Raw genomic sequence first — 27,690 nt, forward strand, 5'->3', positions numbered from 1 at the left:
CTACAATTTAAACCTCACCAAAATCAGGATGCGACCCACATTATGCCATGCAATGAAGTTGAAGACAACATTCTTCATATTGTACAAAAATATTTTAAACACATCAAGTATGTCTTAGTTTGTAAGAGATAATTAGTTGGATCAATGAAGTGGATTGTCATATGCTATAATTTCTATGCATGCAATTTTTTACATGCATCGTGATTATGTTCACAATCGATAAAAATATATTCATTACCCGTGGAAACTCATGAGCATGGAACGAACAGTTAGTGCGACCTGTCTTCTTGCCTACAGATGCATATGTGATCATGAAGATTCCGGTTTGCACGAGGAACACATATGATTTCTGCTCTTGCCACCCAGATAAGAAGGGACGATTTATGGTCAGTTCGGCTTACAAATTTATTATTACCACAAAGATTGCACGTGAAAATTGGCTGGAAGGAAGAAGTAGATCTTCACATAATGAGAGGGAGGAGAAGAACTGGACTAGCTTGTGGAACCTAAAAATACCATCGAAGATAAGAGTTTTTCTGTGGCGGTTGGCTCGCCAGTGTATCTTGGATGATCTGCTGTGGTTTATCGAGTAATTACCGACCCATCAACATTGGAAACATATGCATGCAGAGAAACGTTAGCACCGGTGGACGCTCTCCTACTGCAAAGATTGAAGGTGGCGTCGGATTGCTTGGGAGTGGTAAACGATAGCAACAACGGGGCGGGAGGTCCTAATTTGTCTATTACACTTGAAATAATGAACCATAAAGATATTTTTCTTTCTTGTAACTTGGAGGCTTATAATCTCATCAAAATTGCTTGTAATATAGGTATGGGTAGGCATGTGTGGCTGGGCGTGCCTCATGACCCAATGCTTGTAAGTATGAACATCGTTGATTAATAAAGTGACGAGAATTTTTATAAAAAGAAGTAGAGACCCGTCTCCTCCTTCACTTTAAATCAGTACATCTCAAGGCAACACTCTGTGGTCTCCGGCAAAATGAACAAAAATAGCCTTAAGATGAAACTATTTCACAAAATAAACTATGAACGAAACAATTTTATCCAGGCACTACACGCGTGGCCAACGTGGCACCCCGGATCAACGTGTAATGCTTGAAAATTGCTAAGTCGATGTGTAACGTTTAAGACTTAGACGTACACTGTATAGTATAGCGTCTAACGTATAAACGTTGCATAACCGTGGGTAGGTATCTTTTAGTACTAGGATACTTGACCGGATGCAAAAAGTGTTGCGTGCATGCATGCATAAAGCTTTGTGGGTTGAATTAATAGTAAAACAACTTACTTTTGTAATAATAGTACAAACATGCATAAGAGTGTACCTACCTAAGTTTGGAGTTAATTGCAAAAGACTATCATAATTCGAACCGTATTTATAAGTTGATGTCATCTTTCAAATTTTTTACAAGTACATACCAAGATACAAGCCGTATTTTGTAAATTCTGTATTTCTATGTATAGATGCTCTTTCTGACACATATGACCCACCGATCAGTCTGTTACAGAAAAAACCGGCCTGAACCGCTTTGGTCGGCGGAAAACCGGCTCTCTCTCTCCATGCGGACTGGATCCAGCCGCACTCGCGCTCTCTCCCAGCCCGACTCCCTCTCCTTTCTGCAGCACGGCGGGCAGTACGGCAGCCACCACGGCGTAGGGCAGCAGCAGCACGGGCGCGGCCGGATGGGCATGCTGCAGGAGAAGGGCCCGCCGGCGTCGCAGGCGCTGACGATGGCGACGCTGTTCCCGCTGGGCGGGCTGCTGCTGGTGCTGGCGGGCACCGTGGGGTGGGGCTGGCCGTGGCCACGCCGGTGTTCCTGCTCTTCAGCCCCGTGCTGGTCCCGGACGCGCTCACCATCGGCATGGCCGTCATCGGGTTCCTCGCTTCCGGCGCGCTCGGGCTGGGCGGCCTCTCCTCGCTCACCGTCCTCGCCAACACGACCAGCCAGGCAGCCAGGCCTTCCAGCGGACACCGGTGGTGAGCGCGGACCAGATCCTTCCCCAGCACGTAGCGTCGCCCGAACTCGACGGTCATCGTCTTGGTCACGAGCTCCTCCTCCTCGGTGCCGGTGGCGGGCCCGTCGCCATTATTGCGCCTGGAGCTGCCGTGGTCGCCCTTCTTGGCGTGCTGGTCCCATTCCCGGTCCCGGCGGAGGCGGAGCCGGCGGTGGCGTCCCGTTCGGTGGCGGGGAGGACGAAGGAGAGGTTGCCGAGGCGGCCGCGCAGCTTCCGCGAGCACGCGTAGGCGGAGAAGGTCGTCCACCATGCGCTTCCACTGCAGGTTGGCGACGATGCCCCACACGAATTCCTTCCCGACGGCGACGGCGACGAACCGGAGCCCAGCCGGGATGGCCAGCCCGCGCCAGCGCCAGCAATTGCAGTGCATTATTCAGAGTTACCACCTACATGTACAACATTATTCAGAGGATTATGGATTGTTGATACCAAATTTTAATACTAATGGATACTCTGGATTTGTAAATCCTGCATCGACTATGGGTTGCTGATTCTATGAATTTTTTTCATGTAGAGCTGTGCGGTTAATTCTATGCATATGGAAACTCGACACAACACGCTAATTCTGCTTCTGTATACTTATAGCAACCAAGCAGAGCTCATATTATACAACTCTTGGAGCCGACAAAGAAACTAAGAATATAGCTGGAATGATGGTTGTGAATTGGGCTTACGGGCAAGTCATACGACGCCCATGATTGACTGCTCGTACAGGACTACAATAACATGCCAGAAAGAATTAGTAGATTTTTCTTCCAATTTAACTATTTTAGGTGCCAGTTAACAGATGGATTATCCTGCTTCCTTAATCTGGACTATAACAAACAGTCCAACAAGAGACTGACCGGTGGGCCATATCTGTAGAAAGAACATCTATATGTAGAAATACAAATTTAGCAAAATACGGCATGTATCTTGATACGTATCTATAAAAAATTTAAAAAATAACACCAACTTGTAAATATGGCCCTAATTATAATACTCTTTTGCAATTAACTCGTAAGTTTGATGGATCGCTACGGTCCCATGACGCGGTTCGAGTTTATAAAGACAAAGACCGTAGTAGCTTCCATCACATCAACGGATGCCAAGCCAACATTTAGCTTCAACTTTCTTCCTTATCACTTTAACATTGTAGATCGATTCCACACATATACAAACTATAGACAACAATTAAGTATGGAACGCCTAGATGTTAGGCACTACACTATACAATGTACGGTAGCGTCTAGATCTCACGTGCTACACACCAACTTAGGGGCTGCTTGGAATCGGTGTATCATTTTACCTTCGGATTTAATTTACAAGTGTATAATACCAGTCACAGCTTGACTTTCGTTTTAAAAAAACGACGCATAAAGGTGTGTGAAAGTTTTACGAAGGTATTCATTGTCAAACGATAATCCAAACGGACCCTTAGCAATTTTCAGGCATTACGCATCGATTGCCACGCTGGTCAGGCATGTTGGCGCCGTCAGCTGGCTAAAATTGTTTGGCTCAGAGTTTACTTTGTGAAATATTCCAGTTTCGTCTCATTTTGCCCCTGTAAACCTCCACAGCCCCCCTCGCCCCGCATGGAATCCGACGGCGAGCATTCGCCGCCGCACGCCTGCGGCGCTGGCCACCGCGCGTCGCACTCTCTCCCGACCTCGGCGGGCGGCAGCGTCTGCGTCTCCTGCGCCGCGGCCCTCCTCTTCTCCGCCTCCGCGCCGTCCCACCACGTCTCCCACGTGCTCGCCAGCCTCTCCCTCGCCCTAGCTGACCCGACCTTCCTCGCGCCTCTCCGCGCCGCCCACCCGCGCCTCCTTGCGGTGCCACTAGTCGAGGCCCTCGCGGGCGCGGCCGCCCGCCGAGACGTCGCACTCGCCACCCAGGCGTCCGACCTCGCTGCCGACCTCGCGTCCGCCGTGGGCCCCCCGGCCGCCTCCGACCTCGTCGCGCGCCTCGCCCACGTCCTCTCCTTGGGTTCCCTCGTCAAGCACTTCCACACGGTACGTGTGCCGCTACCCCGTGCTACGCTGTGCTGAGATGCATGCTAGATGTGGTCATGTGGTGCTGGACGCTGCTGGGCAGGAAGAGGTGGTGGATTTAGAAAATAGTGCTACATTAATATGTTGCCTGCAAGTAGTTTTAAGTGGAATGGTTGAAAGGAATTTATTCAATCTGTGTGAAAGAACGTGGTGAATAGTCCAGGATTTACTACCTAGTGAGCAGTCGGAACCATAATTTTTGCTGCAGAAAACATGTCGTCTTATATTCTTGTTGTACAACTCTCATATGGTAAATTGGTAACGGCGCATAGCAAAGAGCATGATTGCACAGGGACACACAAGTGCATTTCTTATTATCGGCAGAGTATTCGTGAGTATTTTTTATTCCATTTTGGACATTTTAGTGTTGATGAATTTTCTTTGAAGGGTCTTACACATTGTTGCTGCTTTATGCTATTTAATTTTCATCGTGCACAGTTCTATGCTCTAAATTACTGAACATGGATGAACGTATTTTATTACTACAGCTTGTGATTTTCCAACGCCTACCCAGGATCATACAAGTTGTATCATGTGAATCATGCCTCTTTCCTTCTTGTTCACATGTAGCAGTGTTCTGTTCCCATAGTGTACAACTATATTCTGCTACTGAAACTATCATGCGATTCGGTGGTCTTCACATGCTTGCATTTTATTGCTTGATGTTTTCTGCGGCACCATTGCTTTCATTCATCTCACGTATAATTTCTAGTTCTCTATGTTCTTAGTTCTCGTATGCACATTACATATTTTTTTCCTTACATTTTCTTACCACCATATGGATTGAGTTACAACTAGAGAGAAGCATCAGTTAGATTCATTTTAGGTATATTTATCTCCTTAGTTCCCCTCCAATTTGGGTCTAGAATATTTTGCAATAAAGTATATTGGGAACTTGGAAGAGCTAATAGGGATGCTTATTGTATTTACTACTTGAAATTCCCATCTAGAGAGTGTCAGCACCCCTGACATAAGGGCCAGGCCTACCAACGCATCCAGGGCATCAGGCCCATACCCCCGGCCCAAGCGACAGGCATGGCCCAACCCGCGAGTGCGCGGCCCCGAGTGGGTGTGATGCGTCCGTTCCCCACCTACTTAACCTAGCGTCACCGACGGAAGCGGCATCCAGTGGATCACGAACACCGGCGGCGGCGGCTACCCGTTTCCTTCTATCTCCCCGATACCCTTTCCAATTCGTGTACCCATGCTTGTAACCGCTACCCGAGACTCGAATTCATGCGTTAAGGCAGTAGATCGAGAGATATACTACTAGGTTCCTAACATCTGGTATCCAGAGCCTCCACCCAAAGCGCCGGCGCATCTCGTCGAGACGCGGCGGCAAAAATCGATCAAGGATCGAATCGACGCCATGGATCTGTCTTTCAAGGAGTAGTTCGACAAGCTGACTACCTCCCTCGACGCGATCCACACCGACATTCGCGCCGCCATCACCAAGATCGATGATCTGGTCCAGTGGCGACCCGACCTGGAGCGGCGGGTGGACCAACTCTCATCCGTGGTGGCCGCTCTCCAACAAGGGCGACCGTAGCAACCGATCTCCCTTCCTTGACACTAGGCGCGGTTCTGCGCGACCATGTCGGCTCCAGCAAGGCTGCGGAGGGCGGCGTTTTCGGGTCTACGGACCACAACATCGACGTTTTACCCCGGGGATTGGCACCGGCCTTCGTATCGGTGGCCACCCCGCTCAACGGTCGGTTAGAGCTCCAATCCCCGCTCGCAGGCATCGGGCAAGCCCACTCGTCGATCGCCTTCCCGTAGTTCACAGGGGAAAATCCACGCCTTTGGAGGACCCTGTGTGAACAATATTTTCAGATGTTTGCTATTCATGAGAAGTTCTGGGTCCCTATGGCCACGCTGAATTTCACGCGGTCAGCCTGGCTCCAATCGATTCAGAAGAAGTTGTCTGAATTCGATTGGGAATCATTTTCCTCCCTATTATGCACTCGTTTCGGGCGTGACCGCCATCGACTGTTGATGTGACATAGACATCCTTAGTCGCCGAGTACATCGAGCGATTTGAGCAGATCATCAGTCATTTAGCTGCATATTCTGAAACAATTCACCCTTACTATTTCCTTACTCGTTTTGTTGAGGGACTTCGAGCGGACATTCGAGCCGTGGTGCTGGTGCAACGGCCTCGCGATCTGGATACGGCGTGCGCCCTGGCACTCCTACAGGAGGAGGTGGCGTACGGTACCCAGCGCGAGCGATCAAGGCCACCAGCGGCGCGCTTCGTGGAACCGACAACGCGGGTCGGAGTGGGAACTCCAATGGCGCTACCCCGCCTCTTGGTCCGGGCCGCTCCTTCACCGTGGCCGGCGATCGCCGTGGCAATGAAGCGCCACGCCCGGAGGGGACCAAGGTCAAGGCGCTACGCGAATACCGCCGCGCGAAGGGCCTATGCTTCAAGTGCGGTGAACGCTGGGAAGCAGACCACACTTGCCCTACCAGTGTGCAACTCCATGCCGTTGAAGAGCTGCTGGAGCTGTTCGGCATCGACAACGACATCGACGACCTTGACGACAAGCTTCCACCGTCCCTCGACGGCCACATGGAGACGGCCATGGCGATCTCATGCCAGGCCCTCACCGGAGGTACCGCTCCAAAGGCAATACGGCTCCATGCGTGGTTGCAAGGACAGGAGGTTCTCATGCTCGTGGACTTGGGCAGCTCGACATCCTTCGTCGACGAGCGGCTCGCATCCTCTCTCCAGGGGGTGGTACCCTTGGCCCGACCCTGCCGCGTCAAGGTTGCAGATGGAGGGGAGCTGTGCTGTCAAGCACACATTCTGCAGTGCAGCTGGACGGCCCACTCCCAAGAGTTTGTCAAGGATATGAAGGTACTGCCATTGGGTGCTTACGATGCCATTCTCGGCATGGACTGGCTGGAGTATCACAGTCCAATGCAGGTCGACTGGCGGGGAAAAAGATGATGATCACTACCCCAACAGGGCCCGCATACCTCCAAGGCCACACCACTGGCTATGCTGCTTGTGCTGAAATCAACAGTGCCCAACTGCTGTGTCTACAACGCCAAGGGGCTGTGTCTCAAGTGATACAGCTTTGCTGGGTCTCAGAGGAAGACGAGCTGTACTCCCCCACTCCACACAACATTCAACAAGTGCTCGATCAGTTTGAAGATCTCTTCCAGGAGCCAACATCCTTACCTCCTCGTCGTGCCTGCGATCACTATATTCCTTTGATGCCAGGGGCCCAACCAGGTAACATCAGGCCTTACAGGCACAAGCCGGAGCACAAGTCTGAGATCGAACGTCAGGTCAAAGAGATGCTCAAAGAAGGAGTGATCCAGAAAAGCCACAACCCATTTTCATCACCAGTGATCTTAGTCAGAAAGAAGGACGACAGTTGGCGGCTGTGCATCGACTACTGTCATTTGAACGCCATGACCATTGTGCGCAAGTACCCTGTGCCCGTGATAGAGGAGTTGCTGGATGAGCTGCATGGAGCCAAGTGGTTTTCCAAATTGGACCTGCGCGCAGGATACCATCAGATCAGACTTGCCGAGGGGGAAGAATTCAAGACTGCTTTCCAGACACACTCCGGTCACTTCGAGTTCAGAGTCGTCTCATTCGGGCTGGCACGAGCTCCTAGAACTTTCTTTGGAGCTATGAACGGCACCCACGAGCCCTTGCTGCGTGTCTGCGTCCTTGTCTTCTTGGACGACATCCTCGTCTTCAGCAAGACTCTGTTGGAGCATGTCGAGCACTTGCGCCAGGTCCCCACTCTCTTGAGGCGTGATCAGTGGAAGGTCAAACGCAGCAAGTGCGCATTTGGACAACAGCATATTCCTTACCTGGGGCACGTCACCAGCGGGGAAGGCGTTGACACGGACCCTGCAAAGGTCTCGACTGTTGCCAATTGGTCCTCGCGCACAAACGTCAAAGAGGTGCGGCAGTTCCTGGGGTTAGCGGGCTACTATCGTCGGTTTGTGCGTCAGTTTGGAGTGATTGCCTGGCCTCTGTTCAATCAACTCAAGAAAGGGGTGCCTTTTGTTTGGACTGACAACACGGAGCAAAGTTTCCAAGCCCTGAAACAGAGTCTTATCTCAGTGCGTGTGCTGGCCTTGCCCGATTTCAAGAAGCCATTTGTGGTTGAGACGGACGCGTGCGACGCTGGCATTGGCGTGATCCTGCAGCAGGACGGGCATCCAATCGCATTCATGAGCCGAGCCTTAAGCCCCAAGCACCGTGGGCTGTCCACCTATGAGAAAGAATATCTCGTGGTGATCGCAGCCGTGGATCAGTGGCGTCCTTATCTCCAATCAGAGGAATTCATCATCAAGACAGACCACCGCAGCTTGATACACCTCGGGGAACAGCGCCTCGCCACGCCATGGCAGCAGCGGGCTTTCACAAAGCTCCTCGGCCTTCAGTACCGCATAGTCTACAAGAAAGGGGTCGAAAATGGAGCAGCGGATGCCCTCTCTCGCTCTCTGCCTGCGGAAACTCTCATGGGAGTCACCTCTTGTCAACCTACCTGGCTCGAGGACATCATCGCTAGCTACAACTCCAACCAACAATCTGAACGCTTGCTCGAACAGCTGGTAATCAGACCGAACTTGAAGGGGCGTTTCAGCTTGGTCCAGGGACTCGTTCGCTTCAGAGGGCGTATCTGGCTTGGCGGCAGCACAACCATGCAGCAGCAGATCATCGCAGCCTTCCATGACAGTCTGGTCAGAGGGCACTCCGGCTTCCCGGTCACATACAAGCGTGTCCGCAAGCTGTTCGCGTGGCCCAAGATGAAGACCCACATCAGGCAGTACGTCAGCTGTTGCCAAACTTGCCAGCAAGCGAAACCGGAGCGTGTGGCATATCCCGGTATGCTCCAACCTCTGCCGGTGCCGCGCGAATCATGGGAGCTCATCTCGCTTGACTTCATCGACGGATTGCCGCACTCAGGTCTGTCCAATTGCATCCTGTTCCTTGTCGACAAGTTCACTAAATTCGCACACTTTCTGCCCGTGACTCATCCCTACACGACCTCTAAAATTGCTTTGCTCTACATGACCCGCATCTACCCGCTACACGGATTTGCGGGTGCCATCGTCTCTGACCGAGACCCGGTCTTCACGAGCAACTTCTGGCTGGAGCTGTTCAAGTACGTGGGCACGGAGCTGAAGATGAGCACGGCGCACCACCTGCAGACGGACGGCTAGACGGAGCGCGTGAATCAGTGCCTAGAAACCTTCCTCAGGTGTTTTACGCACGCGTGCTGGAGTCTCTGGCTTCTTCTGGCGCAGTTCTAGTACAATGCTGCTGACCATTCAGCGATACAGATGTCACCTTTCAGGGCCATGTACGGGCATGAGCCTCAGCATTGGGGGATCACAGCAACATCTTCGTGCACGGTGCCGGCGCTCCGGTCGTGGCTCGACGAGCGCGCTGTCATCCAGGATCTCCTCCAACAACACCATAGCGAGCACGCCTCCGTATGAAGCAGCACGCAGACAAGCACCGATGGGAGCGCTCTTTTGCCGTCGGTGACCAAGCCTTCCTCAAGCTTCAGACGTACATTCAATCGTCCGTTGCCAAGCGAGCCAACCACAAGCTACCGTTCTGCTACTACTGGCCGTACAAGGTCACCGCCAAGATCAACGACGTCGCCTACAAGCTTGATCTGCCGGCACAAGCCACCGTCCACCTGGTGTTCCATGTCTCGCAACTCCGGCACGCTCTGCTTCCAGGCACATCAGCGGAACAGCACCTGCCGATCGAATCCGATGTGCCAGTGGTACCAGAGGAGGTGTTGCTGACTCGCTGGAAGCGCCAGAACGGAGCCATGGTTGAACAAGTACTCATTAGGGGGTCCAACCGCGCTGCAGTGAACGACACCTGGGAGAACAAGGCCGAGCTACAAGTGCGTTTTCCGTCGGCGGCGGCTTGGGGGCAAGCCGCTTCGCAAGAAGGTGGGGATGTCATCACCCCTGACATAAGGGCCAGGCCTACTAGCGCATCCCGAGCATCAGGCCCATACCCCCGGCCCAAGCGACAGGCGTGGCCCAACCCAAGAGGGTGTGACGCGGCCGTTCCCCACCTACTTAACCTAGCGTCACCGACAGAAGCGGCATCCAGTGGATCACGAACCCCGGCGGCGGCGGCTACCTGTTTCCTTCTATTTCCCCGATCCCCTTTCCAATTCGTGTACCCATGCTTGTAACCGCTACTTGAGGCTCGAATTTGTGCGTTAAGGCAGTAGACCGAGAGATATACTACTGGGTTCCTAACAGAGAGGGTTAATGATTCTATGTTGTCTTGTTCCTACTTCTCTCCCACCTCCAAACTTGCCACAGAAAACCAGAACAAACTACACTTGTTACAAAAAAAAAACTTCTAACAAAATTCATTTCTATTGCTGCCTCTAACCAGAAAACACAAATGTCAATCAAACAAATCAACTTCTAATAAATATATTCTTGTGCCGGCAACTTCTTTTCTCTGGTTCCCATAGTCCCCTGACCGGTGCTCATCCTTTAGTTTTCCTAAATCACCACTGCCCAAAGTGGCTGCAATAGACTCAGCTCTGCCTGGTCCATGTCCTCTCCTCTTCTTCACTGATGAGTGAGGTCCCTGCTTCCAACCTGTGTGCATGGTTTTTTATTTATCCACAGACCACCGCAATGCAACACAGGTTGGGAGTTAGACATTCAAGGCACGGAAAAGCATAAAAAGTGTGGATTCATTTTATTTTGTTAATGCCACTCTGGGAACTGAGTTTGAATGTTACCAGAAGAGAAACCTGCTCTCATGTTGCAGGGTGCAGCTTGATGATTGGCTTGCTTTACCTGTTACAATAATTATTTCAACTATTGTATCTGATTCTTGTAAAGCGATTAGACTAGGCAGACTGGATCATTTTAAAATGTGAGCCGCTTTGGGACTTAACTCTACTGAATTATTGGCAACACTACTATCGCAGTTTTCTTGAACTACTTTACTGCCACAGGTTCTGAATCTTTGTCTTATCTCAGTGCAGCTACACTGTTTGGGCTTTTTGTTAAACTCCATCAAAGGTGCTGCATCATACATTGGAGATGCACTTCCTCTTTTCTTAAATCTTGTTAACAATCTCCGACTACCAAGGTGAAGACTACTACTGAATACTGATGATTTTATCTGATCTTCCAAATAGCTTTACTGAACAGCATCCTGAACTTACTTTCATACAGTGATGAGATTCGTGGAGAGATAATGTTCATGCTGTACAAACTCTCCCTGCTAAACGCTACCCCGTGGGACAATATATGTGATAATGATAATGTGGACCTTTCAGCAGTTGGAAAAAGTTTGCTTCAACTCTCGCTTGAAGTTCTACTTAAAACTCAAAATGATGCTGTTCGCTTGAACTGTATTGGTCAGTATATTTCTTCTCTTTGTTTTATATGAATGCTGATTGGTTACAAAATAAATAGGGTATACTGGCATGTATCTCGCTGACCTCTTTTTTGACCTGATGTATCTTGCTGACTTGGCAAAGAAAAGAATGCATTATGTGTTTTTGTACCATAACTGTATTACTTATTCTTATATATAACTGAAACGTCTTGATAGTCTCCTAGATACAATTTTGATTGTTAGTTTTACCACAATATATGTGTAGAAGTTTGACACTATCAATATAATCTGTGAGGATTCTTCTCATTATTTTCTCGTGAGCACTGTAAATATGAAAGATATAATTAGCCAAAGATTTACAACTTTGACTGCAGAATTTCTGTTGTTTTAGGACCCTGTGACTGGAGGGAGTGATATCAGAAATTGGCTCGCATAAGTAAAGGGACATAGATGCATATTGTGTGCACTGCAGTTATGTATGCAAAAACAAATTTGAAGCTCACACAAGCATTATGAGTCTAACGATTAGTTATGACCAGCCGTGCGACTAGTCTAGTAGTCTCAATCTGATTGTTGACTAGGTTCTTCGTGTATACTAGCTCTGTGAGTCGAGGGGTGGAGCGATTGGTCGCGGACTAGTCCAGACTAGTCGGTGTTTTTGAGTCGAAGACTAGGTTCTTCGTGTATACTAGCTCTGTGAGTCGAGGGGTGGAGCAATTGGTCGTGGACTAGTCCAGACTAGTCGGTGTTTTTGAGTCGACCGACTCAATTTGAAGGGATAAGTGAGCAGCCCGCGGAAGGGACAGTGGCAACCTTAGCTTTTCAGGCTCCTCCACAATGAGCTGCCTGCCCGCCTTACCTGGGGCCATGCCGCCACCATGGGCGGTGGCCAGGAGCATTCCGCTCCTCTTCCTCCGCTGGAATCCACCCCTCTGCTGTTGTGCTCCTCCCTTGCTGTCCTCCTCCCCTGGATCCGCCCCTCTGCTGCTGTGCTCCTTCTGGATCCGCCGGTGATGGCAAACAAGTACTCCTCTACTGTTGTGGCAAGTAATTTTTCCTTTCTCTCCTTTCCTTCTTGGGTTTGATTTCTCCCCTGCGGTCCTGGCCATTGAATATACAATTGGCCCAGCCCCAGGTTCTTCATTCACTTTCCATGCATTCAATTTTATTGTTATACTGTACGGTACTATATAGTTATACTACATGCTATGTATTAGTAGCCGAGTACTGTAAGTTGAGTGCTACAGTAGCATGTGGACTAATCTGAGTGTGGTCTAGACTAGTCATGGTTACTCTACGAGTTCAACCTCGGCTCAACTCGCCGACTAGTAATTCTTGAGCTGGCATAGATTTTGAGAATTGGCCAAGGGAAGAATTCAGACTAATGAGAGTTCCAGTACCTTACATATTTACAGTACTAACCTTCAAGTTTTTTTATGATCAAATTTCCTGCAGTAGTATAACATGGATATCTCACATTAACTGAATTAGCGAATTGTAGTTTCCTTTTTGATATAATTATGAAATAATTCATCAGTGTCGAAATTTGAAATCTACACTAGGATGTTATCTACTTGCTAGAATGCATGGTGATGTTTTGTTTTTTCTTCTACAGCATTGCTCCTTACGCTAGCAAAGAAGGAGGCCTTTGATATTTTGCTGCTTGGCGACCTGAGTTTAATCAAGTCTGTAGAGGAAGAAGAGTCCACACAGACAGATGATACGCCCCTGAATGCTTCTATCATAGTTCTATTTGCTGATGCTGTCAAAGGATCTCTGCTCTCTACGAATCTAGAAGTGCAAACTGGGACATTGGATTTAATCTTTCATTTCCTGTCATCTGATGCAAATATGTGTGTTGTACTTCAAACTTTGATAGATGAAAATGTTGCTGATTATGTATTCGAGGTTCTGAGGTTATCAGGTGCGAGGAATGACCTTTTTCTTCATCAACTTCTGCATGGTTTTCCTTTTTTCGTGATGGTTAATCAAGTCGATCTGTTTACATCTTCAGGAAATAATGAACCACTGGTAATTTCCTCTATTCAAGTACTATCACTTTTAGCGACTTCAGAGGAGATGTTCAAAGAAAAGCTTGCCATTGGATTTTCTACTCTGCTTCCTGTTCTTCATCATGTTACTGAGATTCCATTTCATCCAGTCCAGTCTCAAGTTTTACGACTTGTTTGGATTTGTATTGTTAATTGTTCTGGTATTCTGTCATTGTCCCAAGAAGAACAGATAGCATGTACTTTGACTCTAATTTTGAGAAGAAATGACAATGGTGAACTTGGAATGTGTTCTGAAACCTTTGCTCTTGTTTGCTCAATATTAATAGAGATTATGAGGTCACCATCCGCTCATGATATTCAGAAACTGCCTTCATTAATTGAAGAAGCATCAAAACATGCTATCTCTTCGACATTACCTCCTGCGTATGACTGTGCGTCTCTCGTACCACATTCCCTTCGCCTTCTTAAAGAAGCACTTATATTCTGCCTTGAAGGGAATGCAAATAAGGAAGTCAAGAAGGATCTTGAAGATAGCATCATTGAAATTTGTGGAACTTATTTACTGCATTGGCTTGACAGTTCTGTTGTTGATGGTAATGATGACGAAACATTGGGAGAAATCCTTCAGATCTTCCATATTATTCTATCAAGCACATCTCACAATAAGCAACTCAAGTTTGCTGAGATGCTGGCATCATCCTCATGGTTTAGCTTATCATTTGGATTCATGGGCTTATTTCCTACTGACCATGTCAAATCACTAGTATATTTGGTCACTAGTTCAATTGTTGATAAAATCTTGGGATGTAAATATGGGGAAACAATTAGAGATGCATACGTATATCTGCCATCAGACCCTACAGAATTTGCGTATTTACTTGGGCAATGTAGCTCGGAAGATTTCAACTTGGCATCATGTCAATGCTCTATTCTAGTTATACTTTATGCCTGTTCATTCTACAATGAAAGGTATAATCTGCTCCATTTGCTCCACATTTGGTAAAAAAATGTTATTCTAATGTGATGGTTGTCTAACTGAACAGGCTTGTTGCTGACAGCCAACTTCTGTCTTCAGTTGAGCAATACATCCTTCTAAATGGTGGGAAGTTCCCCTATGAAATTGCTGGTTCTGTGATGCTTACTCTGCTGGTCCATCTTTATGCCTTTGTCAGAGGCATTTCATTTGGCTGCACCATTCAACATAGTCCAGAAGCTGAGAAAACTCTGTTCCATGTAATGGCATCTAAGGAGTGGGACTTGCTTTTTATCCGAGTCCACCCAATAGCACTAAAATGGCTCTTCCAGAAGGTAGAACTTCTAGAACCACTATCTTTCCAGATGCTAAATTTCTGCAGAACTTTCTGTGAAGACAAAACCGTCGTGCTTTCAAACAGCAGTCAGTTGGTGGACATAAAGATGGTTGCAGAACTGGTATTTTCGGGAGAGACAAGGCTCTCTTCTTTGCTTGTATCCTTACTGAATCAAATTATAAATCATGGTACAGAAGATGAGGTCTTCTCAGTGGTTAATGTGATTGCTGAAATCCTAGTGATCTCTCCTTGTTCTTCTAGTCATTTTACATCATCTGGTGTTATAGATGCAGTTGGCAGTATATATTGCTCCCCATATTCTTCAAGGATTAAAACAGTGTGTTCCCTTTTGATTTTTAACATTTTATACTCGGCAAGTGCGATGACAGTCTACTGGCTAGATGAATGGCTTGCTCTTACCATGAAGGTAATCTTGTTATCATATTTCTATACGAGTTGAAGGTTACATAATTAGTATTTACCTTATTTTTATCATGTTATTTTCTTCGCGTACATCTCCCTTTGCAAACCTTACAATTCTCAATGCAAATATACGGTGTAGATTAGAACTTACCCGTTCGTTAAAAAAGGGTATTTTAGTACTTATTAAGGAGATTAGTCCTGATCACCTGACCCTAAAAAAACTGCCGCCCCTTCAAACTAATCACAATCTCTCTCCTTATATTTGTTAGGAAAGCAACTTGTCTATATTGAAGGCCCAAGGGGCATATATATATATTACATATGACTTGAGATGCAAGGAAAGTAAACATAGACTAATAAGGACTCCCTAGACTAATACTAATAGACTAATAAGGACTCCTAGACTAATACTAATACTTCCTAACACCCCCCTCAAATGCAAAGCGTATGCAATGCATTTGAAGAGGTGTAATACTAAAAAAAAATGATAATCCAAATCCGCGTCTTGAGAGTGTCGTCGTAGCATGAAGAGTCTTCAAAACTTGTCGAGTCGCCGAAGGAGTGAACGAAGAGATGGCTGGTAGAGGCTAGGGTTCTACCAGGTTTCGGACGTAGGTTGTAGGGGTGGAAGTGCGGGCTGCGAGGTTGGGGACGCCGGCGCCGGCGGTTGGGTGCCGTCACGGCGTGAGAGAGAGAGAGAGAGAGAGAGAGAGAGAGACGGCTAGGGTTTGGGGCTCCCGTCTCCTGAGGGAGACGACAACAGAATACTGTTTATTGTCTGCTTAATATCGAAGGGGTACATGTGTTTATATAGGAGGACAACCTCCACTAAACCCTAGATAACTTGGACTCTAATATAACTTGGACTTCTAATATAACTTGGACTTCTAATATACCTAAGATAGCTAGGGCTAAGCCCGTAACTAACCCTGCCCATTGGGCCTCCTCCGTTGGTACGTTGTACCGGTCATAACATACCGCCTTCTCAAATAGCTCGTCCTCGAGCTGAACATCTGGAAACTGCTGGCGGAAATCGTTGAGCTTCTCCCAAGTCGCTTCCTCCTCTGGCAGGCCGGTCCACTGTACCAAGACATGCCAGACGCCGCGACGCTGCTGCGCCTGCAGCACCTTCGCCACCTGTGCGGAAGCTGGAAGGAGGCGGCCATCCGAAGTAGGAGGAAGGGCCGGCGTCGCTGCAGGAGGGTCCCCGTGGTAGGCCTTCAGTAAGCCGACATGGAAGACGTCGTGGAGGCGAGAACCAGCTGGCAGCTCCAAGCGGTATGCGAGTGTGCCGACACGCTCCAGCACACGAAAGGGACCGGTGTAGCGAGGTCCCAATTTGCGCTTGGAGCGCGGGTCCAGAGACTGCGTGGTCCTGTGGAGGAGGCGCAGCCACACCCAATCGCCCACCGCGAACTCCGCCTCGCGATGATGAGCATCGTAGTACATCCGAGCCAGCTGCTGTGCTTGGAGAAGACGCTGGCGCGTCTCAGCCAGAATGTCGTCGCGGGTGCGGAGTAAGTCGCCCGCCGTCTCGGACCGAGCCGTCCCAGGCTCGTAAGGGAGCATCGCCGGAGGTGGGCGCCCGTAGACCACCTCGAAAGGCGTGGTGCGAAGGACGGAGTGATAGGAGGTGTTGTAGCAGTACTCCGCCCACGCCAACCAGTCCACCCAAGCTCGTGGACGATCACCAGTAACACAGCGAAGGTACATGGCGATCACCTTGTTGACCACCTTGGATTGGTCGTCTGTCTGAGGGTGGAACGCCGTGCTCATGCGGAGCTTCACGCCCGCCAGTCGAAAGAGATCTCGCCAGACATGTCCCGTGAACACGGGATCACGATCGCTGACGATGGACGAAGGAAAACCGTGGAGGCGGACGATGCCGTCGAAGAAGGCCCGCGCCACGGAGGCGGCTGTATATGGATGACCCAGGGCGATGAAGTGTGCGTACTTGGAGAAGCGGTCAACCACCGTGAGGATGACGGACTTGCCGCCCACCTTGGGAAGACCCTCGACGAAGTCCATGGAAATATCCGCCCATACCTGGGAGGGTACGTCCAGAGGCTGCAGTAGACCCGCGGATCGTAGTGTCTCCGTCTTGTTCCACTGGCACGTCACGCACGACCGCACCCAGTCGCGGACCATCGCGCCATCACCGGGGATGTAAAAATCAGCACGGAGACGATGGAGAGTCTTCTGCACGCCCTCGTGTCCTGCAGAGTGCGCCAAGGTCAGGACCTGGTGGCGCAGGTCGCCATGGTCGGGCACGAAGATGCGGCGGCCATGTAGGAGCAGCCCCTCGTCCAAGCGCCAGGGCGCGTCCAGCTCGCCGGCGTCAAGGCGCTGGCGCAGGCCCTGCGCGTCCGTGGCTGTCGAAGTTGCCCGGCGAATGTCGTCGATGAAGGCGAAAGATGGCCCGGAGCGGATGCACATGATAGTGCCAGCCATGGCGACGTCGTCCGCGACATCCTCAGTGTCGCGGCGGGACAAGGCGTCGGCGACCGTGTTGAGACGGTCGGGGCGGTACTCGATGGTGAAGTCGAAGCCGAAGAGCTTGCTGATCCACTGGTGCTGCGGAACGGTGGAGAGGCGCTGGTCCAGCAAGAACTTGAGGCTGTAGTGGTCCGTGCGCACACGGAATGGCCGACCCCAAAGATAAGGCCGCCAGTGGCGCACCGCCTGAACCAGCCCAATAAGCTCGCGCTCGTAGGCCGCGAGCTTGTGATGGCGAGCGGCGAAGGGGTGGCTGAAGAAAGCGAGCGGTCCCTCGCCCTGGTGGAGGACGGCGCCGAAGCCGATGCCAGAGGCGTCGCAGTCCACCACGAACGGCATATCAAAGTCCGGCATCTGGAGGACGGGTTCCGTCGTTAGCGCCCGCTGGAGAGCCTCGAATGCCGTAGTCGCCTCCTCGTCCCAGGAGAAGGCGTCGCGTTGAAGGAGACGCGTCAATGGCGCGACGATGAGGCCGAAGTCCCGGATGTACTTCCGGTAGTAGCCGGCGAGGCCCAAGAAACTGCAGAGCGCTCGCGGTGACCGCGGGGTCGGCCACGCGGCGACGGCGGCGACCTTGTCTGCTTCCATCGCTACCCCGTCCGCCGAGATGACGTGCCCCAGGTACGCGACGGAGGTCGTGCCGAACGAGCACTTTGAGCGCTTGAGGTGAAGACGATGCGCTCGAAGCTCGTTGAAGATGATGGCCACGTGTTGTAGGTGCTCCGCCCAAGATGCACTGTAGATAAGAATGTCATCAAAGAAAACAAGCACAAAGCGACGCAAGTATGTGCTGAGCACGTCGTTCATCAGGGCATGGAAGGTCGCCGGCGCGTTGGAGAGGCCGAACGGTATCACCAGGAACTCGAAGTGGCCATGGTGAGTGCGGAACGCCGTCTTCTCGATGTCGTCAGGGTGCATGCGCACCTGATGGTAGCCCGAGCGAAGGTCGAGCTTGGTGAAGAAGCGCGCTCCGTGTAGCTCGTCCAAGAGCTCATCCACGACGGGGATGGGGAACTTGTCCTTGGACGTTAGGGCGTTGAGGGCGCGGTAGTCGATGCAGAAGCGCCATGTGCCGTCGGGCTTGCGCACAAGGAGCACCGGGGCGGAGAACGGCGATGTCGAAATCCGAATGATGCCCTGCGCGAGCATGACCGCCACCTGACGCTCGAGCTCGTCTTTCTGCAGCTGAGGGTACCGGTACGGGCGCACGGCGACAGGTGCCGTGTCCGGCAGCAGGTGGATGCGGTGGTCACAGGGCCGCGCGGGAGGGAGGCCCTGTGGCTCGTCAAAGATGTCGCTATGCTGCTGCAGGAGGTCGGCCAGGAGGGGATGCGCCTCGTCTAGTGCGGCCGCCATCAACTGGAGCTGCGGAGTCGCGGCGCCAGAGCCGCCGATGCCTGTCCACTGAACGCGACGGCCGCGCTCGCGCCAGAAGATGAGGGACAACACATCGAGGTCCCAAAGGATGGGGCCGAGAGTGGACAGGAAGTCGATGCCGAGGATGAAGTCGTAGCAGCCCAGGTCGATGCCGACGCAGTCGATGGAGAACGGCTCGTCGCCGATGAGGACAGGAACCTGCCGCGCCACCCCCTGGCAAGCAAGGCGGTCCCCGTTGGCGACGGTGACGCTGAACTTCTCCGAGCCCGCCGGTTGGAGTGCGAGGCGGCGCATGGCGTCCCCGGACAGGAAGTTGTGCGTCGAACCCGTGTCTACGAGCGCGGTGAGACGCTCCCCGTTGATCGTCATCGGAAGCAGCATCGTCTTTGCCGTCTTGATGCCAGCCATGGCATGAAGGGAGACGACGAAGGCGGTCGCATCGACCGGCCCGTAGGTCGTGACGCCGGCCTCGGAGAGTGTGGTGGCGTCGAGCTCCGCGGTGAGGGCCTCCACCTCCACGTCGTCGACGGTCTCCAAGTAGAACAGGCGGGCGCACGTATGGCCCGGCGTATACGGCTCGTCGCTGTTGAAGCACAGGCCCTTGCGGCGCCGCTCGAGCTGCTCGGCCGACGTCAAGCGCCGGAAGGTGCGTGTCGGCACGGGGGCAGTCGCAGTAGTGGCCGGCAGGGCGGGGCGTGTCGGGGTGGCGGCCGTCGGGGCAGGGCGGGTCGGGGGACGCGTGCCGCGGCTCGGGAACGCTTGCTGCAGGGCGTTGGCACGCTGCTCGTACGCGCGTGTGTAATACATGGCCGTCTGCAGGTCCTGGGGGTCGCGCATCTCGACGTCGATGCGGATGTGGTCGGGAAGGCCGCCGACGAAGAGCTCGGCGCGTTGGCGAGCCGTGACGTCAGGCGCATGGCAGGCCAACGTCTGGAAGCGGTCGGTGAAGTCCTGCACCGAGGTGGTGAAGGGAAGGCGACCGAGCTCGGCCAGGCGGCTCCCACGTATGGGGGGGCCGAACCGGAGGAGACACAGGTCGCGAAAGCGCTCCCACGAAGGCATCCCGCCCTCGTCCTGCTCGAGGGCGTAGTACCACGTCTGGGCGGCGCCACGGAGGTGGTAGGAGGCGATCCACGTGCGGTCGGACGCCATGGTCCGCTGCCCCCTGAAAAACTGGTCGCACTAATTCAGCCAGTTCAGGGGGTCGACGGTGCCGTCGTAGGTGGCGAACTCCAGCTTGGTGAAGCGGGGTGGCTGCTGCACGTGTGGCGAGGCCGCGTAGGCGCCCTCGTGACGACCCAGCGCGGCAGAAGGAGAGTGCTGCGGCACCACGGAGCGTCCGGCGTACGGGTCAGTGGACCCGCCGAACCCTCCGAAGGTGGGGGCGGGCGGCTGCAACACCGTCGGCTGTAGCGGCGCTGTCGTGTAGGTCGGCGTGTCGATCCACGTCGGTAGCGGGGACGACGACGGCGGCCACCGGACCTGGGTGATCGGCAGGCCCTGGGGCGCGATGGTGGCCGGGGGCGGTGGCGCGAAGTGCGCCGCCGGCGGAGGCGGTGGTGGCGGGGTTGCGTACGGAGCCTGGAGGAAAGTCTGCAGGTTCCAGACCACCAGGGTGAGGTCGCGGATTGCCGAGGACATCTTCGCCGGGGAGAGGACGGGGGCGGCTTCGGCCGCCAGGGCCGCGGTACCGGAGGCAGCCGGACCTGAGGTGGCCGGCGGCGGTGGCGGCTGCTGCGAGGTGACGGGGAAGGCGGTGGTGGCGGCGGCGGCGGTGGTGGGAAGGTCCGACAAATTCATCGAACCCAAGCTACCCGATACCAAATTGGTAGAGGCTAGGGTTCTACCAGGTCTCGGACGTAGGTTGTAGGGGTGGAAGTGCGGGCTGCGAGGTTGGGGACGCCGGCGTCGGCGGTTGGGTGCCGTCGCGGTGCGAGAGAGAGAGAGAGAGACGGCTAGGGTTTGGGGCTCCCGTCTCCTGAGGGAGACGACAACATAATACTGTTTATTGTCTGCTTAATATCGAAGGGGTACATGTGTTTATATAGGAGGACAGCCTCCACTAAACCCTAGATAACTTGGACTCTAATATAACTTGAACTTCTAATATAACTTGGACTTCTAATATAACTTGGACTCTAATATACCTAAGATAACTAGGGCTAAGCCCGTAACTAACCCTGCCCATTGGGCCTCCTCCGTTGGTACGTTGTACCGGTCGTAACAATGGCACATCAGAGGTAGACACTGCATCACTTGAAGATACAAGATAAGTATCAAGAGAAGATGGGTTGTCAAAAGAAGATAACACATCAAGAGGAAGACACCGAAGAGATGGCACATCAGAGGAAGACACCGCATCACTTGAAGATACAACAAAAGTATCAAGAGAAGATGGGTTGTCAAAAGAAGATGGCACGTCAAGAGAATAAAACATTGTGCAGAAAATCATAGTCCTCGACAACCGTCGGCAAAAGAAGCTCGGCGGATAAGGTAAGATGGACGTAGATCGACAATGCAAAAAGAAGTCCAGACAATCCTATAGAAAACAACAAGGGCAAGTAGGCCACAAAAGTTGCATAGAAAGGATCAGGACCGGAGAAAAGCTGACGGACTAAGATATGGTGGACTCGCATGGCATGAGAAAACACAAAATATCAACGGATTTGGTGGACGCAGCGGAAAACAAAGAAAACTAGAAAACGCACACTAGATTAGGGATGATGGCAGCGGAAGAGAAAAAATAATATCATGGCGGCGAAGGCCAATTCCAACAAGAGTATGCGTGAGACGGTCCTGACTGTGTAGAAGGTGGTTGCTCAGTTCGGGAAGCCTGAGTCACAATACCAGCAGTACCCGTCGCGGAAGAACCTGAAGCAGCGAGCAGATGCTTAAGTCTCAGAATATCCTGCTCAGTCAAAGCGATGGCTGAAGCTGTCGAGGTAGATGATGAAGTCTCTGTAGATGATGATTGCGCCTCGCAAGTGTTTCTTCTTCGTGTAGCAGTGGGACTCAATATGACCATCATTGTTGCAGTATCCACAATGTGGACGGGGCCGACCTGAGCCTCCAGAAGGAGTGGGCAAGAGCGGCGAAGCACTCGAGTGAGAAGGGGTCGGTGCAGCAGGTGGCGTAGAAGTAGTCCGAGCAGCGAGCATCGAGGGAACCTCCAGCAAACCAGCACCACGGAAGCGAGTCTCCTCAGCACGAATCTTAGAAAGCGCCTCCATGAGAGAAATACGGCCACGAGCAAACAACTGAGCACGCCGGGGCTCAAACTCCTTACGGAGCCGAGACAGTAACTGGTAGACGCGATGAAACTCCAAGTTGGCCTGGACAGCCTGGCAACAGGGGCAAGTACGACAACCAGTAGTGCGGAGAGAATCGAGCTGGCGCCAGATAGCAGAACTCTGTGCATAGAAGTCATCAACAGTAGAGTCACCCTGCTGAAGAGCATGCTCCTGATGAACCATGGAGAGGTATAAGGCATCACCAGAGGGCGCATAGCGCTGACGAAGGTGAGTCCACATCTCAAAGGCAGTAGGAAGGCCCAAAAACTCAGAGGCAAACTGAGGCAGAACACTAGCAGTGAGAACAGCTGCGGCACGGGCATCATCATCAAGCCACTGGGTGTAAGCGGACAGAGCACCTGATACACCTGAAGAGCCTCCTCATAAGCCAAGACCTTTTCATCATAAGCACTCACAGCGGCCTCATCAGCAAGCTTAGCCGCATCCTTTGTGGCCTGAGGAGCATCCGCAGGAAGAGTCGGTGGGGTCGGCGGAGTAGGAGCCATGGGAGGAACTGGACATGGCGGACAACAGACCTCGCCAGAAAGAAAACCCCATAGACGGATGCCACGCATGTGAATGTGCATGAAGCCAATGAACTCGGTGTAGTTAGTGCCATCAAAGATCACCGGACAAAGAGGAAGGTCAACGTAGCCGGATGCAGCAAACATTTTTTTCCTTTTTTTTTTGGAATCACAGTCAATGCACAGCGTCTGCGTCTGAAACTGCTTTCGCGTCGACAGCCCTCGATCTAGATTAGGAGCCGCCGCGTGACTGGATCAGGAGCCGCCGCAATCTGGATCAGGAGCCGCCAGACCTGTACCTATCACAAGTTCTGGAGCTGCCTTGAGAGCATGGTTAATAATACAGCTAGCTGCTGGCTATATGATGTTGACACGTCATCTATAGCCAAGCTTATAGCCCACAAATACAATAGGTAGATGTAAATAAGTGCTACTTTATTGATACAAGGCCCACCATCCTCTCTCACAAAGTGCCTAGGAGCACGTGTTACAGCCGGCTGTTAGTTTGTAGCCCGCTTCTCTTCTCTCTCCTCTTCTCTCTCTTCCAACTCACCACAAATATATTATTTTAAGTCTTACAGCCCGTCTACGTCATCCTATTGTACTTGCTCTGACCTGCTCGATCTGGATCAGGAGCCAGCCACCAATCACGGTACCTATCGCGAGTTCTGGAGCCGCCTTGACCTGCTCGATCTGGATCAGGAGCCAGCCACCAATCACGGGACCAGAGCAGACCTCGGTTTCTTGGATCGGAACCAGCCGCCAATCACGGGACCAACCGCCAATCCACACCACGACCCTGCCTGGATCGGAACCAGCCGCCAATCACGGGACCAACCGCCAATCCTCACAACGACCCTGCCTGGATCAGAACCAGCCAGTCGCCCTCGATTCGGCCGCTGCACCCCGCTGCCACTTGAGGATCCCCGTCCTGATCTGTTGATCCCGCGAGGGATCCAGCGACCGGCTCAGCTTCCAGAACTCGCGGCGGCGGAAGCGGCGGGACCAGTGCAGCGGATCGAGGATGAGTGCGGCGGCGGAAGCGGCGGGACCACGGCGGCCGGCGACGGAATCCGACTGAAGATCACGTCCACGAGAAGAAGATAAGCTAGCAGACAAGCTAGCAGGAGCAAGACGCGAAGAGAACACGTCCGCGAGAAGAGAGGATCGAAGAAAAATACAAGAACGATACGAAATCGATCTGTACGAGCATGAGTTGCGACGTGCGAGAAAAAAATAAATAACCTAAGCTCTAATACCATGTTAGGAAAGCAACTTGTCTATATTGAAGGCCCAAGGGGCATATATATATTACATATGACTTGAGATGCAAGGAAAGTAAACATAGACTAATAAGGACTCCTAGACTAATACTAATAGACTAATAAGGACTCCTAGACTAATACTAATACTTCCTAACAATATTCTCCATATGAGTACTGGATAATCTGCCGCCCATTCAAATCTTCCTTGCAGCCATTGATTTCACCATGCCACTGTGCGCATGACATTCCTACCGCATAGTACTTGATTAACGGAAGCACCAATTGGCTTCTCTACAGTTACTAAACACTACATGGGAAGAGCCCTAGTTGATTGGATTGATTCCAGGCTAACTAGATTGAAATTGTGATATGCTTCTTTGTGGATAGTATCGATTATTCACCTTTTCCAGTTCGGTCACAGTTCTTCATAGAGATCGCATCGATTTGGTCACAGTTCTTCATAGAGAAAGCACCTCTCTTTTATCATACTTATTTATGCAATTTGTCTTTCCTGGTTACAAATACTCCCTCCGTTCCATAATATAAGAGCGTTTTTTACACTAGTGTAGTGTAAAAAACACTCTTATGTTATGGGACGGAGGGAGTAGCTTTTTGGAGTGACTAGCCTCAAAATGGACCTCAGATAACATGTTTCACTTCTTTACCTGTTTATATCTGAGATCTGCTGACAGTACAAAACTGAAAGAAGTCCGGTTTAGTCTAGAAGATTTTCTAGTGATAAATAACTTAAGTTAGGACTGGTGATTCCTAGGGACCTCACGAGTGGCTGTCACACATGAAACCCTTAGGTGGGTCCACCAGATTTGATATGTTAGGCCCATACATTGGAATAAGTAGAAACAGTCCCTCTTCCCTGCCCCGATTAGATCATAACTACGACCCAATTGTGACTTATGTCCGTCTTCTTAATTTGGTTCATCTGATGCTCAAAGAATGAATTAATTGGTAACTGGCAGCTGTTTTCCTCTAGTTCTCTGGTTAGTAGTATCTCTAGTTTACTGATCACTTCTTGTTGGCAGTTATTGGAGTATTTCAATTCTAGTCTTGATTATACATCAAGTGACCAAGAACAGAAGATATTGATTGGGATATTTTGCCTTATTTTGCATCATTCGGCAAGCAAGGTGCTTATTGAGCCTGCGAAAGCCATAATCTTGAACAAACCACTGGTTTCTTTGACAGATGGTATAATACAGGAAGCTTGTGCAAAGGGCCCATCTTTACTTCAATACAATCAGGAAACAGACTTTGGGGGATTCATGATTTTGATTCTTCAATTGGTGTTTTTCTCTCTAAGAAGGTATGCAACTGGTATTGTATATTTCATTGCAGACTTGTATATGACCTAATGTTTCTCTGTTTTTCAGTTTGCATGCTATCCTAGATCCAAGTATTGACTGGCAGGAATTCCTCCAGCATTCAGATAATACCCAGTTTTTCTCTGTTGTTGGCATCCCGTGCCATGATTTGTGCCGTCTCATGCACTTCGGTCCATATCCTATTAAGCTTATTGCTTCACAATGCCTGTTGGAGTTGCTTACCAGAGTTTCAGATCAGAGGAGCTATCTTAATGCTGAATTAAGATGCTCTGCGCAATACATGAAGTCCATTATTGCTGTGATAGAGGGTTTAGTCTTGAGTCAAGACAGTAGAGTTGCTGAAAATTGCGGGTCCTGTCTCTCAATGATTTTAGGTTGGGAGAAATTCGGAAGCCAGGAGAATATGGTGGGCAGAGAATCAAAATGGTCCAGGCTAATAACGGAGGAACTTGCAGTTGCCTTGACTGCTCCTGGTTTGACGTCAAAATCATTCAGTAATCAGCAGAAGATTGCATCAAATATAGCTGTTTCATTGCTCAAACTAAGCCAAGTTCCAGAATGGCTGACATCATTGTTTGATAGTTCTTTGATATCTGGTGTAGTTGGTAATCTTTCTGCTAGGAATGTCACTGCAGATATTGTTAAGCTATTCAGTGAGCTTATGGCTAAGAAATATCTCACGCAAGAGCACATTATCTCTCTGCATAATTTGTTCCAGGTTAGTATCAACGCTAAATGGTCTTATGGTAAATATGCTCTTCATAATATACAAACTACAAATTATGACATCGTGCAAGTAGTTTGGCAGGATTATCTCTATTTTGCACTAGTTCACTTTGAGTTCTGTGCAACTGTGTACTGCCTTCCTCCGTTCCTAAATATGAGATGTTTTAGCTTTTCTCTATTTTCTCAGATTCATATGCATGTAGACGCGTTTTAGTGTGTATATTCACTCATTTTAATCCGTATGTAGTTCATATTGCAATATCTAAAACATCTTATAATTAAAAACGGAGGGAGTACTTGATATTATTTATTCTTTGATGTCCTGGGCCTTTCCTACAGTTTCTGGTGAAAAGGAGATGCTGAGTACACAGCCTGCATGTAAACTGGGAGGGTGCATCTGATCATTTTCTTTTTTCCATTTATTTTTATTTTATAAAATTAGTTTAGTTTGCATAATTGCATGCTGAATAAATAATATTTCTCAGACCTTTATGCATAGGTGCACATTTAAATTATTCATATCCCTCCAGTAAGGATATATGCCTTAAATTCAGTGTGTCAGATGCTTCTCCCCAGTGTTATGGCTGGAAGTAAGCAATGAGCATAGCTATGGCATTCTATTCTCGTCCATACTCGAAATCATGAAAATGCTGCTTTTTCGTGTAAAGAAATTGAAGATACAGCTGCCTTTTCTCTTACTAGACTAAAACCACGACACTTATTATGGATCGGAGGGAGCAGTTGATAGCTCTTGTGGATGTGGTGCCTCCCTTTATGGAAGTGAACTGATGCCAACTAAATACAAAAACGGAAAACACACATCATCTCTTCCTTCTAGGCTTTTAACTTTGGCGTATCATGGCGCAGGTCTGCAGAAGACAGGTCTACGAGGGGAGTTCTTTGAAGTCGGAATTGTCGGAGCAAAAGGCAGAAGAAACGGTGGCAAGGAGCCCCGACGAAGTGTGTGCATTGCTCTTTGGCATCATGCTGAATCAGCGTACAGCCTGCACGTTGCAGATGGAGCAGCAGAATCTTCTGCGTGAGATCGATCTATTCTTCCAGGAGTCGAGCCAAGGAGAGTAGCATTAAGACCAGCGAACTTGTTCAGCTGTACCGATCTTTTCCTACTATGTATAGTATAGCCTCTGGATGGTGTGCTCATGTCCTCTGATCCCTGAGAATTTTTGTAACTGCTTATATGAGAGTGGTGGTATGCAACCTGTGAAAATTGGTCATGGATCCATCCTTGCAATCTGCTGGATGGCAGTTCCAGCGACAACGAGCAAGGAACACGGTTGAGATATAGAATGGTGTTAAGGCTGATGCTCGGACGAGGAAACTGATATTTGCTATGGTTAATTGATGGTGCCAGAGGGCGCGGTGCGCACTCAGATTTCGTGCCAATCGCTTGTACAGCGAGTGTGAAGCATGCAAATCTAAACGAAAGAATATGCCAGTTTTTTTCGTTGGAGTTGTTGCCCGTGAACG

General features: G+C 50.4%; 1 protein-coding gene and 1 pseudogene across 3 annotated transcripts; both read left to right on the forward strand.

Annotated features, from left to right (window-relative positions):
• The first annotated feature begins 1,390 nt into the window (after nucleotides 1-1,390).
• LOC123430172 lies at nucleotides 1,391-2,503 on the forward strand (annotated as a pseudogene).
• Nucleotides 2,504-3,574: 1,071 nt separating this feature from the next.
• Nucleotides 3,575-27,666, forward strand: LOC123426459 (protein PUTATIVE RECOMBINATION INITIATION DEFECT 1). Of its 3 annotated transcripts, XM_045110303.1 has the most exons (9): nucleotides 10,444-10,968; nucleotides 11,076-11,187; nucleotides 11,274-11,458; nucleotides 13,055-13,363; nucleotides 13,454-14,420; nucleotides 14,495-15,188; nucleotides 25,177-25,457; nucleotides 25,525-26,194; nucleotides 27,070-27,666. In XM_045110303.1, exons 3-9 carry the CDS (start codon nucleotides 11,296-11,298, stop codon nucleotides 27,283-27,285), a joined length of 3,300 nt encoding a protein of 1,099 aa, XP_044966238.1. In that variant the 5' UTR covers nucleotides 10,444-10,968; nucleotides 11,076-11,187; nucleotides 11,274-11,295; the 3' UTR covers nucleotides 27,286-27,666. The 3 variants fall into 3 exon arrangements, with proteins under 3 accessions (XP_044966236.1, XP_044966238.1, XP_044966237.1); XM_045110301.1 differs by lacking the exon at nucleotides 10,444-10,968 and adding an exon at nucleotides 3,575-4,028 and having other exon boundaries at nucleotides 11,081-11,187; nucleotides 13,055-14,420; XM_045110302.1 differs by lacking the exons at nucleotides 10,444-10,968; nucleotides 11,076-11,187; nucleotides 11,274-11,458 and adding an exon at nucleotides 11,866-12,486.
• Nucleotides 27,667-27,690: the final 24 nt, after the last annotated feature.

This window comes from Hordeum vulgare, chromosome 2H, assembly GCF_904849725.1.
Source record: "Hordeum vulgare subsp. vulgare chromosome 2H, MorexV3_pseudomolecules_assembly, whole genome shotgun sequence".
NCBI lineage: Eukaryota > Viridiplantae > Streptophyta > Magnoliopsida > Poales > Poaceae > Hordeum > Hordeum vulgare.

Bases quoted from the DNA above. Each gene is read 5' to 3' on its own strand.
- LOC123426459 (XM_045110301.1), top strand. From the start codon at position 3,612: ATGGAATCCGACGGCGAGCATTCGCCGCCGCACGCCTGCGGCGCTGGC. The intron at 11,188-11,273 runs GTGAAGACTACT...ACTTTCATACAG, and splicing joins AACAATCTCCGACTACCAAG to TGATGAGATTCGTGGAGAGA. The intron at 14,421-14,494 runs GTATAATCTGCT...CTAACTGAACAG, and splicing joins TGTTCATTCTACAATGAAAG to GCTTGTTGCTGACAGCCAAC.